The sequence below is a fragment of the Sceloporus occidentalis genome, unplaced genomic scaffold (genome assembly GCF_023333645.1).
Source record: "Sceloporus occidentalis isolate IW3139 unplaced genomic scaffold, rSceOcc1.0.p SCAF_3, whole genome shotgun sequence".
Classification (NCBI taxonomy): domain Eukaryota; kingdom Metazoa; phylum Chordata; class Lepidosauria; order Squamata; family Phrynosomatidae; genus Sceloporus; species Sceloporus occidentalis.
Genome location: NW_028316983.1, coordinates 27,999,758 through 28,018,331, shown reverse-complemented (window position 1 = coordinate 28,018,331; position 18,574 = coordinate 27,999,758). Strand labels below are relative to the sequence as shown.

Below are 18,574 nucleotides of genomic sequence, written 5' to 3'. Positions count from 1 at the left end.
TTGGGAACAAAAAATGTCAGGCACAATATGGAGCAAATTAACCCCTTTCTGTCCCTACTAGCCTGCTCAAAATCTCCCTTAAAGTCCTCCCACCTGTTTCCATACAACCTGGGAAAGATAATTTTTTGAAGACTAATGAGGGGGGGGGGGGGTGGAGAAGCAGCCTATCCCACTGCTATTCTTCAAATGGCAGCTTTTCATTAAACAAACATCAGGAGACTGTTCACACCTCTTCAATTTAATGTCTGCTTTTACTCAGAGGAAGCAATAACAACAGGAGAACAGGTTGTAGCTAGAGAAACTGGCTTCATTTAGCAACTCCATTTTAACAAGGATGCAGCAAACTAGAGGCTAACCAAGCTTTAAAGCCTGCACCAGGAGTTAAGATGAAAAGCAATCGGATATTCTCAGAGTAAGGAACTGGATATCAATCTTTCACTATTTAAAAGTTCTGCAAAAGAAGACCGATGCCCATTGTCTTCTTTAAATTAAAATGTAGATAAAAAACAGCCGTTTACATTATAGGAAGGCAGATTTAGAAGAGATTAAAGTTGTACAGTATTACTAATTATACAAAGTTTAGCACAGTGGTTAAGACAGAATTTTGACCAACTGTACACTTTGATTTCAAAGTATCACAACTGTCATGGATATACCAGTTTGTATAACTGGTGTGTTATACAAACTCTTATACAGTTATACAAACTCTTAAGTTTGTATAACTCAGAGTAGATTATGAGGTGCAGAAAGCAACATCAGCATATATTTATTTGACTAACTGACTGACTGACTGACTGACTGATTGATTTGATTGATTGGTGTCCCATTTTCCCCACCAAATGAGCTTTTGACCAATGACTTCCAGTAATATCTCATTAGTCCCAGTACAGAAGCAAACATGAACATGCCTTTTGCAAAATTGTTTATTTTACTTCCACTTGACAGAGATCCAAACTGCAATGGGCATCTTGCAACTATCATAATGTTTTAGCTCCTTCTGTCCATTTTGACAAATAAATTTGGACACATCAGCCTAAAGCCAATTTAAGGAAATTCTGTATTTTAGACTAATATGTGGTCTACTGGATCTTCTAGTGGACTGCTGTATATAACCTCATGGCTTCAAGAAATGCATTTTCTCTGGCCAGATCTTAATTTGTGTGGACATGAGAGCCATTGTGCTTGAAATTGGCAAGAGACAACAGCTAGTCAGGGAAAGGAAGTACACTGCCCAAAGGACTTTGACAATTGCATCAGAGACAAGCAGGCTGGCACAAAACAGATCATGATAAATTTTTAAGGACCACCTACTGGATTTTAGTCACAGGGGACTGTGAGATAATGTGCATTGCTTTTTGGAATATGCATTATTGAAACAGGTCTGTCTAGCTCTGAGATGTAGAACATTCTCTCCAGAATTAGTGAAGTAAAAACCATGCCCAAGATTGCTTCATTTGAACTAAGACTGAACTCTGATTTTGCAGTAGAAAAAGTAGAAAGCCAGTCTAAATAACATTTTATGAATGCAAATATATTGATTAAAAAAGTAGCATCAAACACAATACAACACATCTTAACTAATAACAACTGCCCTACAATAGATAAATATTACAACTTTTGATTTTTCTTGTATAGCAATCTGTTGCTTGGTCAAACACATGAGTTTCAACTTGAAAATTTAACTAAAATATGCAATCTTCTGTTTCTTAAATTTCACGAGCAGGCCCTTTTGTTGCTTGGTAGTAGTGAATAACAAGCAGCAAAACACATTTGTATCCATTTCTGTTATTGTCTGGAATCTCATACTCCTTCCCACAACCAAAACTACCAATCCTTGCTGCAGCTATGGCAAAAACTAAGCCTATATCCCTCCACTTTAATAACAACCAACTCAGGACATGCACAGCCCAAGATAAATACTGCTCAGAAAAACGATAATAACAGTCTCATTAATGGGAATGAGTAAACACTTCTCATTATGCTGAAATTTGTACCATTTGTTCATTGATGTTAAACTCACAGACATTAGCCCCCTCATTACCAAAAATTGCTACATATTATGAGTCATGTGTTACTCAGGGAGTACAATGCTCTGGGAAGTTTTATTTTAATGCTCTTTAAGACAAATAAGAACACACTGCAGCCAACCACATACCGTATGTGTTTCTTACAGACATGATGGGATAACAACATGAAACAGACAACAATTACATCTTCTAAAATTTTCAGCTATCAAAAGATGTAAAACAGCCAATCTTCAAATTATCTGTTCCAAAATATTTTTATATGAAAGCAGCCAGGTCAGCTTATTGCAGAAAAAGTAATATAGAATTTTGCAGAACCTAGGACTGTTCACAAATTTATTTTGGCATATGCTTTTGACTTCATTCTACTTCATTACATTCATGAAATGTAGTTTTGAACTACAAGTATATATAGTTGGACATCATACTTTTCCAGTGGCTTACAGGTTTAAATAGATGCATACTCCTAAAAAATCAATTCTCACTCTCAAGTTCACACTGCCCAACTTAAAGTGCAAATCTTTATGACATATGCAGTTTTTACTGTAGTAGCTAGTTCTCCTATTGACCTATATGCCATTTTAACTGCCATGGATCTATCCTATAGAACCCTGAGGTTGGAGAGGCACTAGTTCTCTCCCTGTGCTGTAAATCCCAGGTTTCCAAGGAGTGGAACAACGGCAGTTAAACTAAATATCAGTGCTATAACTGTGTAGGGGGAATGAGTCCTTAGTACTTGCCACATGAATCTGAGCTCAATAACCATAATCCTCAAACAGTGAAATGATTCTGGCTGGAAATGAGTACTGTAGTAATTCCATGCACCCACAGTGTACTGCTAAGAGTTGGAGAACAGATAATGATAAACTCATAGGAATTATAGCTCCAACAGTAGCATGAATTTCACAATTTAAATAAATATTGTGGAAAGTGCTACCTTGTCTTGAATTTATCATGAGTGACTTAACCATAGGTTCCAGTATGCCACGTGGAAAACAATATTTTCCTGACCAGTTTCCCCTGCATACCATGCATACTCTTATAAGCTTCTATCATGTCTCTCCATATCTATCCACTTTCCCCCAGAGAAATAGATCTAAATACTATACAGTCATCCCTCTGCATCAAGGGATTTTTATCCATTGATTCAATCATCAACATCTTGAAAATATTTTTTAAAATATATAAATAAAAAACAAAGAAATCTTGATTTTGCTCTTTTATATAAGGGACACTATTTTACTATGCCATTGTATTTAATGGGACTTGAGCATCCACGGATCTTGTTATCCACAGGAGATCCTGGAACTAAGCTCTAGCAGATACCTAGGCCCCACTGCAATGCTTCCTCAAGAGGAAGTTGTTCCAGTCCCTTTACCATTTGGTATCCCTTCCCTGTTTTGGGGTTCAATATCTTGTTTGAAGAACTGGATATGCACAGTAAACATAGAAAGAATAGCACAGAAATTCTTCCCCCTAGTCTGAGCAAAAGGAAACAATCATATTCAATAACTGAATATATGAATGAATGGAAGAGAGAAATGTAGTAACACTACCATGGTTTCTGACCTCTCTGGGCCCAGTTATATGTTAGCCATGACTAAATAAATCCTACATACATATTACTATTTCCATACCCATGGTCTCCCAGTTACTGGGAACTTCCCATATTCAGACAGGTTCTCACATCTCACATCTCACACATTTAAGCTCTAAAGCTGTTGGCAGAGAACCCTTTTTCCTGTTAAAAGCCACCATCCCTTATGGGAAACAGCGGATGGTCCCATAACCAGTGGTGGGCAAAGACAGAGTCAAAACCTGGCAATGATGCCCCTTTTTGTTTCACTTTCTCTTTCTGAAATCATCTGCACTTCTCTTTTTCTTCCTGCAACTTCTTCTTCCCCACCTACAAAGCTGCTGGGCGAGGGACACAGAGGGGTGAACACTTCCAAGGGTCTTTGGAATTCAGGCCAAGGGCACCATACACTGGACGTCTGATTCTCAGGAAAGATTCTGCACCAAATTAAGCAACTCTGGCAGGTCTAGGAGCCAACTTTCTGCCTTGGGGTTCTCTGGGAGCTTTAAAGACTGCTCAAAATTCTACAAAAAGAAAAATAAACCGGACATGAAAGTAGACAGTCTATTTCTGGTTTTTAAATTTTTTAAAAAACAATTATAAATTGCATGGGGTAAGGGTGTGGCCTATGATCATTTAAAGAAAGAATTGCTGCTCCTGGTAGTTTCCTAGAGATAAAATTCACCTGAGGGTGGGACAGAAAAATGGCAGTCCATGGGAATCTGGTACTGCAGAAATAAGATGAGGAGGTGGGTGCTACACTCGATCAGCAAAAAAGTATAACCCATTTATCTATCATGCAAACCTCTTCAGTTCTTACCAAGTTCTACATCCTGATCATCAGTAAGTACAAGAATGATGTTTGGACGGATGTTTCGGCGGTCCCTTTGAAATCTTCCCTTCAGACGCTGATTTAACAGGAAAGCTGAACTGTCAGCCAGCAAGGATAAGAGAGTTATTATGAATAATCCAATGGCAATGCTACGCTGTGCCATATTGTGCTGATTTTGCATGCTGTTCAAACAAAGGTGAGGAAATGTCTTCTATTTTTTCTTCAAAGGGAGCTCTAAGAGGAGGCAAAAAAGGAAAAAAAGAAGAAAGTAAGTCAGCAAATAGATATGCATGCAATAAAAACCTGAACACATTGTATAAACCATTGTTTTAATACAGAAGAATAAAAAACCAATGTATCTTCTGAGGATTAATACCATACTATGTCGACAGAATGATCCTGTACATAACCCACACAGCTTCAAAACCATATGTGCATACTAGAAATACAGTAAACAGTTTAGGGGCAATTAATGTGTTTCATAGATATCAACTGATGGGAAAGACACATGTTGGTAAAAATACAGGAGATGCTCACCAGTCATTACAGACTTTAATTTTCTTTGTGTCCACTAGTTTGCAGACATTAATTTCCCATTTCTGCATCAGTAAGCAACCCAAGTGGATCCACAGTCCCATCTTCTGCTCCATGGATCTCACAGAGGCTAGCATTGCCAAAAATGGGGAGGGGGGAGGAAAGAAAATGTTCTATGGATGTAATGGACTGCCAAAAGGACAAATAAATGAGCCCAAGCGCAAATCAAACCTGAACTCTCTCTAGAAGCCAAAATTACTAAACTGAGACTACTGTACTTTGGACATATCATGAGAAGACATTACTCATTAGAAAAGATAATAATGCTTGATCACGTGGAAGTCAGTAGGAAAAGAGAAAGACTGTATTACAGGTAGATAAACCCAGTCAAGGAAGTCACAGCCTGACCTTATGGGATCTCAGTAGGGCTGCTGCCAACAGTGTAGCTTGGAAGTCTCTCTTTCATGGGATCACCGTAAATCAAAGTTGACTTGATGTCAATTAGCAACAAAAATAAAATGACCAAAGAAAAGAAAATAATCAAACATCTACTTCTGATTTTGAAAAAAATGGGATTTTAAAAATGTTTTCATAATACAAAGAAAAGGATGCTGTGATCTATTTAAAAGACAAAGGCTGCTAGGGTGAAAAAAATTACATTTATTATTGCAAGAGAAAGGCCACTCCAGAGGACAACATACACACAACAGCCTTGGGGGCCCAAATGAAGTAATCACAGCAACTATGTAATTATTATTATTATTTATTTTCTTATATCCCACCTTTCTCCCAATATAGGCGGCGTTGCTATGTAACACATGGCAAATATAACTGCTACGGAGTTCATTAGCCACCTTCAGGGGAAAACCCCATAATCAAAACAGAGATTGTAAGCTCAGAAAGAATATAAATTATTCTTAAAATCATATGTAAAGACAAAAATACAGACCTCTACATTTGGTTGGTCATTTCTATGAAACAAACACATTTCTAATAAACAAATACATTTTGTAATTCTTTCTATGAAACAACTCTGTTCCAAAAACCCCTTGACTATCTTATTAGCTAATTATTTACTATTATTATATTCTGACTATAAACACAATTTAGGCAAAGATGTAATGTATCCAATTTAATCTCAAAAAGAGCTTCACATCAATATCTACTATAATAGAGCAAGCTACACATTTCTTAGAGCTCAAGAAATAGTGTGTCTACTTATACCACAACGACAGGTTATATCACAGTTTGTTTCCATGTGTCCTGAAAAAACACAGGATGAATTTAGAATAGTGTTACAAATTTAGTTTCGAACTTCCTGGCTCTGAGGGTGGATGTTCCGTGTTATGTCAACAACATTTGACATAAGAGGGTAAGGGTGTGTTTTGCAAAAGGCAAATTGCAAAGATCCCATGCTTAAAACATAATTTTAAAAAACCCACTAGCTGGCAAATAGCTCTATTAACTACATCAAGCCACATTCCCAGTGATATATATCCAAAGACTACAGCTACTATTCCCCATGATAAAGCTAGGACTGTCATCTTTTAATCTGACAAACTCTGCCTAGTCCAGACATTAATGATGTTAGTATGACAAATAATAATAATAATAGTAATAATAAAGAGTACAGCCTGCAGGGGTGCATGGATTCAATAATTCTGAAGACCATTTTTACCTTTTACTAATTCAAAAAGGCTGCATTACCAGGTTAACTGTATAAAAAGCATTATAACCACAATTACATCTTAATGTTTTCAATTTAATCCACAAGTTGTCATTTTAACCCCTCTCCCCACTCTATCATTTCTTTTACAACCCATCATGTGTGCTCTTCTTTCTCTCAACTCTGCTCCCCCTTTTAATTACTGAAGTTGTTCTGCAGTTTCTTTTGATTATGTACCTCATAGCATTCTCCTCTTCTTAGGAATCAAGGGTCTACACATTCTGTACCACGCATATTTGTACAACAATTCATTATTATTTCTGTTTTTACCCTGACCAGACATTCTTTCAGGAAGCACTCATGATGCAGTGGTAAAGAGAGCAAAAGAGTGCACACACACATGTTGGAAACACAAGGTCTCAGACTGAACCTCCCTAGAATCTGTAACTGGGCACCAGAGAGCCACTGCCAGTGAAGACAGTACATTGATCTGACTCAACAGAAAAGCAGCTTCCTTCCTTCCACCCTTCCTTCTCTCCTGACTAGTTACTCTTTATTCACGCTACACAGAATCACAGAATTGTAGAATTTGAAGGGGCCTCATGGGCAATCAAGTCCAATCCCCTGCTCAATGCAGGACCACCAGCCAAAGCAGTGGATAGGCAGCGAAAGTTGCTCATGGGGGGGGGGGGGGGGGCGGCATGAGACTTGGAGGTTCTAATCTCCTCCTCCTCCTCCTCCCAAACCCTTTTATGTGTAAAATTTACAGATGTGTTGAGTTAAATATTGAATTTATTGAAATAAAACTATTCTAATTTGAACTATGTTGTTCTCTTATAAGATGTTAAGATATGAATATACATGTGAATCTGTGAATGAAAATGGGCACACTAAATAAACAAAATATTTTAATTGATATACTATGTCAAGGGGTGGTACAATGCCCACATGGAGATAGAAAAAGTTGGGAGGGAGGGTAAAAAGGTTTGAGTACCACAGAGCTAAAGCATCCGCAGCATGTAGCTGTCCAGCCTCTTTTTAAAGATATCCAGACTTCACCATTACTCTGGGAGAGACATCTCTATCTGCAACCAGCACCAGCGGGGTGGAGAGTGGAGGAAAGCTTGCTGCTTTTAAATTGTTGTTTTTAATCATATGTAGATTGATGCAACCAAATAATCCAATTCGACTAAAATGATAAAATTAATCTACTGTACTAGAATTTGTTTAATAAGGCAAAACTTCAAACGTTATGTATGCAGCACTTAGATTCTGGCTGGAGAATCTGGTCCCTAAACTCATGAATTTTATGCCTTTACCCTACCATGTGAGGTCAAGGAGAAATGACGGGCTTAAAATAGAAAGCAAATTACCAAGTCTTTCAGGATGCATGGGTACAAACCACAGCATCCTTAATAGAACAGGAAACATTCCATTTTACCACTTCCAAATATATTAGAGCAAATCTGGAAACATGGCCCTCCTTCCTCATAGCCACAACACTAAATTCAAATGGATTGGTGAACTGTAGTTAAGAACTTTCATTAATACTGTCCAACATGAATACATGAATAAGTGCCCATGTATCTAAGAATCCATATTCAAACACACACACACACACACACACACACACACACACACACAGACAGAGGTCCTTTTCACTCTCAGCACCAGTTTATATACAAGAGAAAGCTGATGGAAAGAATCAGAGGGACATTGTTTCACAACTGGCAAGAAATCCATGTAAAACTACTTATTTCCTATTTCCTTTTGTATCCCAAATGCTGTCAACATGAGAGAGATTAGGTCAGACACAAACATAATCAGTGCAAATTAATGGCAGAGGTCACAGAGGAACCAAAAGAATGCAGACAGGGAAAGCTGTTTGTGATTGGATTCAATCCATGCCAATAACCCATCCTCAGTTTTAAAAGTTATGCAGGAGTATCTGTGTCCCAATACTGTATTAATGTGCAACTCAAGAGATGCAGAATGTTGTGTGTGTAACTGAGAAACAGAGCAGAGCGGAAGAGCAAATCAATTACTCCTCATTTATGTCTAAAAATGGAAGAATAGCATGGCATTATCACAAATATATTCATCTGCAATATTTGTATGCTGCATAAAAACAGGATATAGGTTAAGTGGTATACCATATATTATGAGATAGGTTTTCAGGTCAATGCAGACCCCACATTAGGTGCATTGTAAAATGTATGAAATCTGTTTCATTATGAAAATGTCTGCTGCTGAAAAAAACATTTGAGACATCCTTGCAGTTTTTCAATTGTCTCTAGCACAGTGGAATGGCTTACAAAATTATATAGTGGATGATGATGACACATTTCAGAAAGAGGATTAGAGCTGGGGCTATTAAGGCCAGCCCTAGCATTATCCAGAATAAGCCAGCTGTTGGATGTCATGAAAGTGTAGGAAATTGTTAGCTATTTAATTTACTGTAATTGTATTTTTTTAAAAATACCAAGTGTGCAAAGAAGCCCTTTTAAAATTCTCCTTCATGTACCAGAATCATAGATGCGTCAGTCTGGAAAATCAGTGTGCATAGGGATCTTACAGCACCTTTGAGACTAGCTGAAAGAAAGAAGCTGGTAGCATGAGCTTATTTCCTCAGATGCATGTGGTACTATTTGCCTTAAAAAATTTGGAGGGGGGGGGGGGAGTGTACTGTTCTTCCTCAGGTACTGAGGAAAATCTACATAGTACGCTTCTCAAGCCATCTGATATAGTAGCATTTTCTCCAAATGTATCAGAACCAGTAGTACAGTTCTGTCATATTATTAGCATATTTATCTAATTTTCTTGAAATACCCTATGAACTACCACCAGTCCACAGATTACCACTGTGAGTACCACTGATATAATGAGCAATGAGGTACACTCAGCCCTTCATATCCATGGATTCAGCTATCTATGGCTTGAAAATATATATTTTAACCCCCCCCCCCCCCAAACCCTTAATTTTGCTATTTTATATAAGGGCCACGGATTTTGCCACCTAGCAGATACAAAGGGCCCACTATAGAGTGAACAGAGGAAAGTTGGGAGCTCCACCCCAACAACATAGAGTTCTTAATTGCTGTCAAATCAACTTCAACTTGTGATGACCCCATGAATGAGAGACTTCCCAAGTTAGCCTATCATCAACAGCCCTGCTCGGATCTGGAATGTGGTCTACCTCTTTTTTACTGCCTTCTACCTTGCCAAGCATTATTGTCTTTTTCAATGAGTCATGTCTTCCCATGAGTGGGAGAGTTCAAGCCTGATTTGCTCTAGGACCCATTTATTTGACTTTTTAGCAGTCCACAGTATCTGTAGAACTCTTCTCCAATTTATTTTCTTCCTATCAGCTTTCTTCACTGTCCAGATTTCACAATCATACATAGAAATTAGAAATATGATGGCAAGGGCAATTCTAACTTTAATACATGTATTCAGTAATATATTTTGACACTTCAAGACCTTATCTACTTCCTTCCTAGCTGCCTTTCCCAGTTTTTTTCTGATTTGTTGACTACATTTTCCATTCTGATTAATGACTGAACCAAGGTATGGAAAATCTTGAATCATTTCAATGTCTTCATCATCTGCTTTAAAGTTATTAAAATCATTTGTGGTCATTATTTTTGTTTTCTCAATGCTCAACTGTAAACTTGCCTTTGCACTTTCTTCTTCAACTTTCCTCAATAGTCGTTCCAAGTCTTTGATATTTTCTACTTGTAATATGATGTCATTTGCATATGTTAAATTGTTGATGTTCCTTCCTCTGAGTCTAATCCTACTTTATACATGATACATTCAGCATACATGTTAAACATATAGGGTGATAAATGCAGCCTTGCCTGACCCCCTTGCCCATTGGAAACCATTCCATTTCTCCATATTCTGTCCTGATGGTAGCCTCTTGTCCTGAGTACAGGTTATGTAATGGCACAGTCAAATGTTGTAGCACACCCATTTCTTTAAGTGCAATCTGTAGTTTTCATTATCTACACAATCAAAGGCTTTGCTATAATATATGAAGCACATACTGATTTTCTGCTGAAACTCTTTGGTGTGCTACATTATCCAATATACATTTGCAATATGATTCCTAGTGCCTCTTCCCTTCCTGAACCCACGTTGGACATCTGCCATTTCTTGCTCCATATATGGTAAAATAATGTTGAGCATCACTTTGCTTGCACAAGAAACTAATGCAAGGATCCTGTGGTAACTGCAATCTCTGGTCTCCCCTTTTCTTGGGGATACGAAGGTAAATGGAACATTTCCAAAATGTGGGGCCATTCTTTTGTTCTTCATATTTGTTTACAGATTTTAGTTGGAACTAGAATAGATTCTGTCCCTGTAGCTTGAAGCAGCTCTATTGGTACGCCATCTACTCCTTGTGATTTATTTCTCTCAAATGTTCTGAGTGCAGTTTCTGCTTCAGTTTCTAAAATTGTAGGTTCATCTTCAAATGGGTTTTCATTGAATATAGAGGGCCATTGAATTCCCATAATTTTCTAGCCCAATATGAGTGTAAGTGCAAAAGGAAGAAGAACTAAAAGATACATTGCAATAAAAGTGTTTTTGTTCCAGGATAAGGATTCTACAACATACACAGGAATTCTGGAAATATAATTCTTTATTTGAACGGGGAATAGTTAGCTCTTTGGGGAATTAGATCACATACACTGTCACTCTTTAAGGTGTGAGGAAAGAAAGGTGAATAAAAACTGATAGTTTATTTTAAAATATATATTTTTTTTTAAAATCCATCAATTTTTAAAAAAATCAAATAAAAGCGTAAATTTATCACAACCCTTATTTAAAAACAACTAAGATTAAGTCTCACCTCAAAGATTTTAGTTAAACCTATCCTTGTACCACTACCCATTTCTAGTGTACCAGATTTTGTGACCACCCTTAAAGTGGTAGCTAATGCTTGCCTGTTGTTGTTGTTGTTGTTGTTGTTGCTGTTTGCCTTCAGGTCATTTCCAATTTATGGCAATCCTAAGATACACCTATCACACAATAGGTTTTACAGATTCCATACAATGAATACCGTAAATGTTTCTTTCACAGTCATGCTGCCCTTAGCTGCATGAATCCCAACAGGGCCTGTGTCTGATGCCAGCTTTGTTTACCTCACTTCTCTTTTTTTAACAGTGTCTGCGAGCTGCCATTTATGCTTCTCACATTAGGAGGTGAGATATTATAGGAAATTAAATATGGCCACTTCAAAGCACTACTGCAGCATCTGCCTCCTGACAGAGCCCACCAAGATACAAAGAGTCCCACACGTGGTACTTTTGCAAGATTTCACTTCAAATCTATAGCTGTCCCTTGTTTTAGTTCATTCTGAATTATTTATCTGAAACTTTCAGGCTGCTTGAATTGCAGAAGTTTTTTTAAAAAATGAAATAAAAATTACATAGATTGTACCCTCCTAGATGTAGCAAGCTGCTCCAGTGAGTGGTAAATTAACATAATTCAGTAATCAAATCTGCATCATCATTCAAGAAATATGTGAAGCAGTATGGAGAACACTGCTTAAATCCATGGTGTTTTCTCTTTATGATTTAAATCATGACTCTCCAGTCAATCCACCTTGAAGGAGAATGAATCCAGATTAGGTGCCAAAAATTAGAAGGATCCCATACCCTCCAACATCCACACATGAAAATTTAGACCCATGTGGCCAAGCAACATTAGACTGTGTGGTCAAGATGACAAATGTTATTAATGACAAAGAACACACATGCTAGGAGAGGCACAACTCTCTGTTGTTTCCTACAGGGAAGGACAAGATTCTTCACCTCCTCCCCCAATGAACTGACTGCAAACTACATTTACACTTTATTTATTATATTTATTTATATTCTGCCTTTTCCCCAGTTTTGCATTCAAAATGGCTTACAACAGATAAAAATACATAGCTAAAATTAATAAAATAAAAGATTATTAAACAATAATAAAAAAATAAAACCAGATGAATCTGGCTACCACTTTTTGGATCAGCTGAAGTTTCCAAAAACTCCTCAAAAGCAGTACCATGCAGAGGGCATTATAGTAATCCAACCAGGATGTAACTAAAGCATGGCTCTAGGGCGTCGGGTATGTGTCTCAAGACAAAAACTGAAAAAAAATGGGGCATTAGCCTCAACCCACTCTAAAAGGCAGTCAAAGGTTGAGTTATTCTCAGCCATTGTTGGCTCCTTCCTGATAATATTTGGGCAGTGATGGAGACCACTGCATGGATACTAAACCATTTTCAGCTTGAAGCTCAAAAAATGAAGAAGAAAAAAGAGAGGTTAAAAATTGATTTGGAACAAGAGCTTTTCCAATGGAGCTTTTTCTTAAAGGAAAAAAAAAAATAACAGCAACAACAGAAAAGAAGCTTCCTTATTTGTCTACCAAAAACACACCCAAATCAGAGGAAAACAAACACCAAGGGCATACATTTTCCCCAAAGGAACTGACAACTTTACATCTTGTATAGAATCTAGCTTGGGAACAGAAAGGAACTTCACCAGGAAAAAAAAACTTCCCTTTTTTTCTCTGAATAAACAAAATAATACATGCTATAAAATAATTGAAATGACAAAAGCGGTGGCAACACTCTTTCCCTAAGTCACTGTACCAGAAAGGATTGGTAGGGATAAGAAAGTTTACAAGGCACAGTATGGATTGCTTCTCAGGCTTGTACAGTGAGATCAGAGAGAGAGTGGTTGGAAAATATAAACTACTGTCAGGATGCAGCCAGTTAGAGGTTTTTGAACAAAGACTGCAATGGCTCAAGACAAAAGTGATGAAGGGTAGGTATCGACTAGCGAATGTGAAGAACTAGATTGTTTGTTTCTTACCAATACTTGACAGAGAAAAGCACCACATTTGGGGAAAAAAAGCAGAGAAAGTTAACAGTTGTGCTGCTGAAAGTTACAGGTGTGCTCCAGAGCTAGCTTTATAAAGAGACATTTCTGATCAAGTGGATGGATGGAATTGTTGATATACCGGGATTCTTGATAAGCAATTACATGATGTCAGCAGTACTATCTTGGGCGTTGGGAATATTGCTGATCATAGTTAAAATATGAGCCAGTGATGCTGTGGCTAAGGAGGCAAATGCTATCTTAGCTTGCATTAATAGAAGCATCATTTTCAAGTCAAGGGATGTTATAGTCCCCCTGCACTGTTCAAGACTCATCTGGAATATTGTGTTCAGTGCTGGGTGATTCATTTTAAGAAGGATATAGACAACTTGGAGAAGGTTCAGAGAAAGACAACAAGTATGATAAAAGTTATGGAGAACAAAACGTATGAGGAAAGTTTGAAAGAGGTGGGCATAGTTTTTTGTGGGGTTTTCAGACTATGTGGCCATGTTTTGGAAGAGTTTATTCCCTCTTCCTCTTTCTCCCCTTCATGCTGCTCTGACCATTCTAGTCACACTCTCTCAGCCTCAAACCCCCCCCCCCCATTTCCAAGCTGTCACAGATGATTTGAAGCAGCACTAGCAGTGGGGATGAGAATCGTTTTAAAAAAAGGTTTTCAATGGGGGAGGGAAAAGATCCCCTTTCCTAATGGGAACAGGGCACCTTTTAGAATCGCTTTCCAAATTGGAGCAAAGGAGAGTCAAGAACTGAAGTAATCTCCAAGTGCGAATGAGCTCTCTGTTATTCTATGCTTCAGCAAGTCAATCAGCATGGTGATGGCACAAAAATCAGAAAGATGCACCTTGGACATGGGATGTACCTTACCTTTTTTTTCAATCTCAACAGAAGCACAATAAAAATATAGTAGTTCCATCTTTCCAAAGCCGTAACTTTGGAGTATGACTTTCAGAATCATAACAATGAAGAGAAAACATCACTATATACTTGAGTTGCAGGGAAAAGAGCAGCAAAAACAGGGAATCTAAACAATTTTTCCAGCACAAGCTTTCATGAACATCAACCTACTTTATCAGAAGTGTGGTGAATTGCCTTAGTTGAAGAATTACTGAACAGACCAATTACACCAATGTTCAAACTTCTTGCATGTGGAGAGTCAGCATGTCTACTCCTTGCGTTTAACACTGACCCAATTCAGAACTCCAATGCAGTTGTAAACAAAGAAAAAAAAAAGAAATACATATAAAACTATGCAAACTGCCTGATTGCAGATTCCACTATTTGTCTGCCTTGCTCAATACTGGAGCTTCTGACTAGCAACTGTTCATCAGAAACTGAGGCAAAGGTCTCTTCCCATAATTTTGTCTAAAATCCTATAAAGCTATTTCTATGATCCAGTCTTTACAATCCTGAATGGACTACTCATCTGACTAGGCATAAGGCAACTTCTTTGTCCACTTAGGTCTTCAATACATTAGTGAGATGGGTGGGATAATAAACACCATACGAGAAGAATATATCCTTCAAAAGATGGTTCACCTCTGTTTCATACTGTAATATCAAATGGAGTGCCATTCCTGCAACAAGATACTTTTTCTTATCTTATAACTTATTGGACAGTATGTCACTATTCATTCCATGAACAAACCTTAATGGATTTCAAACGAGTTCCTTAAAAATATATGGCTAATAATAAAATGCCCTACTAAGAAAAAATACAGAGAATTCAGCATGTCATTGAAATACTGTAATAGATTATATTTTACTACAAGAGAACAATGGATGATTTAACCTTCCATGAACAGGTGATGTCAGATATAGTCAGCACAGCAAAATAATAAGAATGAAAGTTACCCCAGTTTTCCACAATTCTATGTCCCAGGCAGATCTCAAGCATGATGAAGTTTGAACTGCCAGATGGTGTTTCAGGCTGCCATCCTTAATGCCGTGAAAAATTGATGCTTTCACTCATATAGCTCTTGTGGCCAATTTTACTCATTTTGGAATGACTGGGACACAAAACGCAGAAACATCATGTGCTAGAGGTCAAAGTGACCCCATCAAACATTGTTTAAAGATGTTAGTTAATGGGGATACCTACAGGTGACAAATTGCACATGAGAAAGCAATACAAAGCAGGGAAAATACTCTGCCTATTTTCACAAACTTGTTAAAAAAAAGTTGTTTCACCTAAATATCTCTCTGAAATTAGCTAGATCACATTTATTGTTTGTAAAGATTCCTGTAGTTTTAGAGAGTACTGACAACATGTTCAAATATGTTTGGTTTTTTTCATAGGAGGAAGGTCTTAACAAAGGCATTTTTTTTAAACCTGTAAATGCCAAGAAATGTAAATGAACAGTCTGGAGTTTCCTAGGTTTTGTTTGACTGAAATTGAAAACAAATCTGGATTAGGTGGATTTGGGACTGATCCAGCAAGGCAGTTCATATGTTCTTTGCTGTATTACTTTATTTATACCTATTATTTATACTATACTTGAGCCCCAAATTGTGGCCCAGGACAGCATACAGGATTTAAAAAAAAATACAAGTAAAAGCATATGTATATAAGAAAATAATATGTTTAAAATGGCACTGAACTGTCTATAGAATTAAAACCAGCTAAAACATCTCCAGTTAAAAATTAAGGATAAAAATGGTACAGCATGTTAAGAAAAGCTCTCTCTCTCTCTCTCTCTCTCTCTCTCTCTTTTGGCTGTGAGAAACAGTCTGTTCCCAAGGGCCTGCAGGAAAATCATCTGCTGACAAAAAGAAAGGAGAAAACCAGTCTAAGATCCCTAAGAAATGTTCCTAAAGCATAAGAGCAGCCACGAAGAAGGCCTTTCATGTGTTCCCAATAAATATTCCTGGGAAAGTTGAATGACCAAGAGAAACACTGGACCTAAAGACCTCAAACAGACTCATATGGAAAGTATCTTCATTTTTTAAAGGAGTTCTCATGCTTTAAGAGTTAGATGGATCTATTATTTCGTCAGTGTTACAATTATGCTTTGCAGTCTTCTGACCTTTAGAGACTTTTCTTATTGTAATAGAAGGAAAAGCTCTCTGAAAAGCTGGCTATATCAAGTTGCAATGATTTCATCAGATCAAGAAGTCAGAATTTCCTACATGCTGCCTTTGTTTCTACTAATGTGATGTAAATCAATTAGAAGTGACACAAGGGGAAATGGCCTTTCTAAAGACCAGTGGAGGCAGAATAGAAGGAGAAGTAAAACAATCTCAGCACATCAATTTTTGCTTGGTGAAATGAAGTTGACACTCCTTTCATAAAACTCTCACCAGTAACTTGTTTCAGATCAAATGTATCTGTACATTTCTTCCACTGAATCTTTTTACACAGATACATATTGACTGAAAAGGTTCTCAGGTTTTGACAGAAATGTTGGTCTGAGAAATTATGATAAAGCTTTTGTGTACCTATAGATGAAAGAGCATCACTGAATTACAACAGTGAACTGGCAGATGTAAATATTGAGACTATTGCCAGTCACGTGCCATAATTCTAATGACATTTTCTAGGAAATGTGGTTGGTTTTAGTTCTAATGGCACAGGGGACAAGTGTTGAATATCAGCTTGATTAGCTACCTATTTCCAGCAGGATCTATTCATCATTCAATGGCCAGAATCATGCTGGTGACATACACTGTCACAAGCAGAGGTTACATCAGTGTTTAACTTTTCTGATATCTATGTAGAGGTGTGAGAGCTATATAGAACAAACCAGACAGGGAGAGAATCCATTCATTTGAAATGTGGTGCTGGAGGAGAGTTATAAAAGGTACCATGGGCTACTAAAAACAGTTGGGTCTAACAGTAAATCAAGCCTGAACTCTTCACTAGAAATGAAGATGATTAAACCTTGGTTGTTGTACACAAGATGACATGATTCATTGGAAATAGTTATAATACTTGGGAAAGTGGAAAACAGTAGAAAAAGAGAGAGCCTACACTACAGTGGGTTAATTCAATCAAGGAGGCTATGGTCTTAAGTTTGAAAGATCTGAGGATGGCAGATGATAACTTGGAAGTCTCCTTCATAGGGTTGCCACCAATTTGAGGTTGACTTGACTGCAAATAACAGCAACTTTTGTGAAGCTGTGGAAAGAGGTACTGAATACTGCCTTAGCCAGTGCCACCCTAGCCACCTCATGCAAGACAGCTTCTTAGAGAGGGCATGCACTTCTGTGGCTATTTAGTGTATGGGATATGGTGGAAGATTAAAAGAAAAAAGGTGTAAAGCCAGAGGAAAGTTGCAGATGTCACTCTGTCCAGGGCAACATCTGCTCTCTCTTGCAAATGCTGAATTCTAGCCAGAAGCTGCCCTGGTATCCCCTGCCCTTCTCTGGCCACTAAATGGCTATAGGGGTATACACAAGTGCTGAAAGGCTGCCTGGTGCAAAGGGAAGAATATAGTATTTCCCCGGACCATTATAATCTGTTAGCAAGATATAGGATTACAGATAGTGACAGTGACTTGCTTTGGCAGGTGTTTGTTGTTGTTTTTGTTATTATTATTATTATTTCTTACCCACTTCTACCCGTGGATTGAAGCAGAGGACAACAACATTAACAAACAACATCAGCTAAAACACTTGTTAAAACACACATCAATTTAAAAGGACAAATAAAATATAGATTTAATATAATGGATTGTGTGCAGGAATAGTAGCTCATTTCTAGAACCTGGCTAAATCCACATGTATAGAAAAAAGGTTATGGTTATACTGTCTCTTTTTCTGCATGATGTATTGTTGCTAAGAATGCTACACAAATAGCTGATATAGGCATGAACATTGTCTTGGGCAGTATGCCTGAATAGGGCTCAGACTTCTGGGTTTTGCTTTTTCATTGTGATGTTTCTGAATTTCAGGAACACTAAGTTAGCACAACCTTTCCTGATATTCAACCTTAGAGTTCAAAGATAGCAGAGATGGGCAAATTGCAACTCTCCAGCTGGACTCTATTCTCATCAGCCCTAGGCAGCAGAAGCAGTGATGAGTGCTAATGGCAAAGTCAGCCCAACAACATTT

General features: G+C 37.6%; 1 protein-coding gene across 3 annotated transcripts in view; it reads right to left on the bottom strand.

Moving 5' to 3' along the window:
* Positions 1–18,574, bottom strand: part of SULF2 (sulfatase 2) — a 162,403-nt gene that overhangs the window by 130,001 nt on the left and 13,828 nt on the right. For 2 of the 3 annotated variants that reach the window (XM_089513881.1, XM_089513882.1), the window contains exon 2: positions 4,421–4,666. In XM_089513881.1, the coding sequence (XP_089370007.1) occupies positions 4,421–4,613 (193 nt within the window). In that variant the 5' untranslated portion in view covers positions 4,614–4,666. Of the gene's footprint in view, positions 1–4,420; positions 4,667–4,969; positions 4,988–18,574 lie in introns of those variants that run through there. The other variant, XM_089513883.1, reaches the window with a different exon arrangement.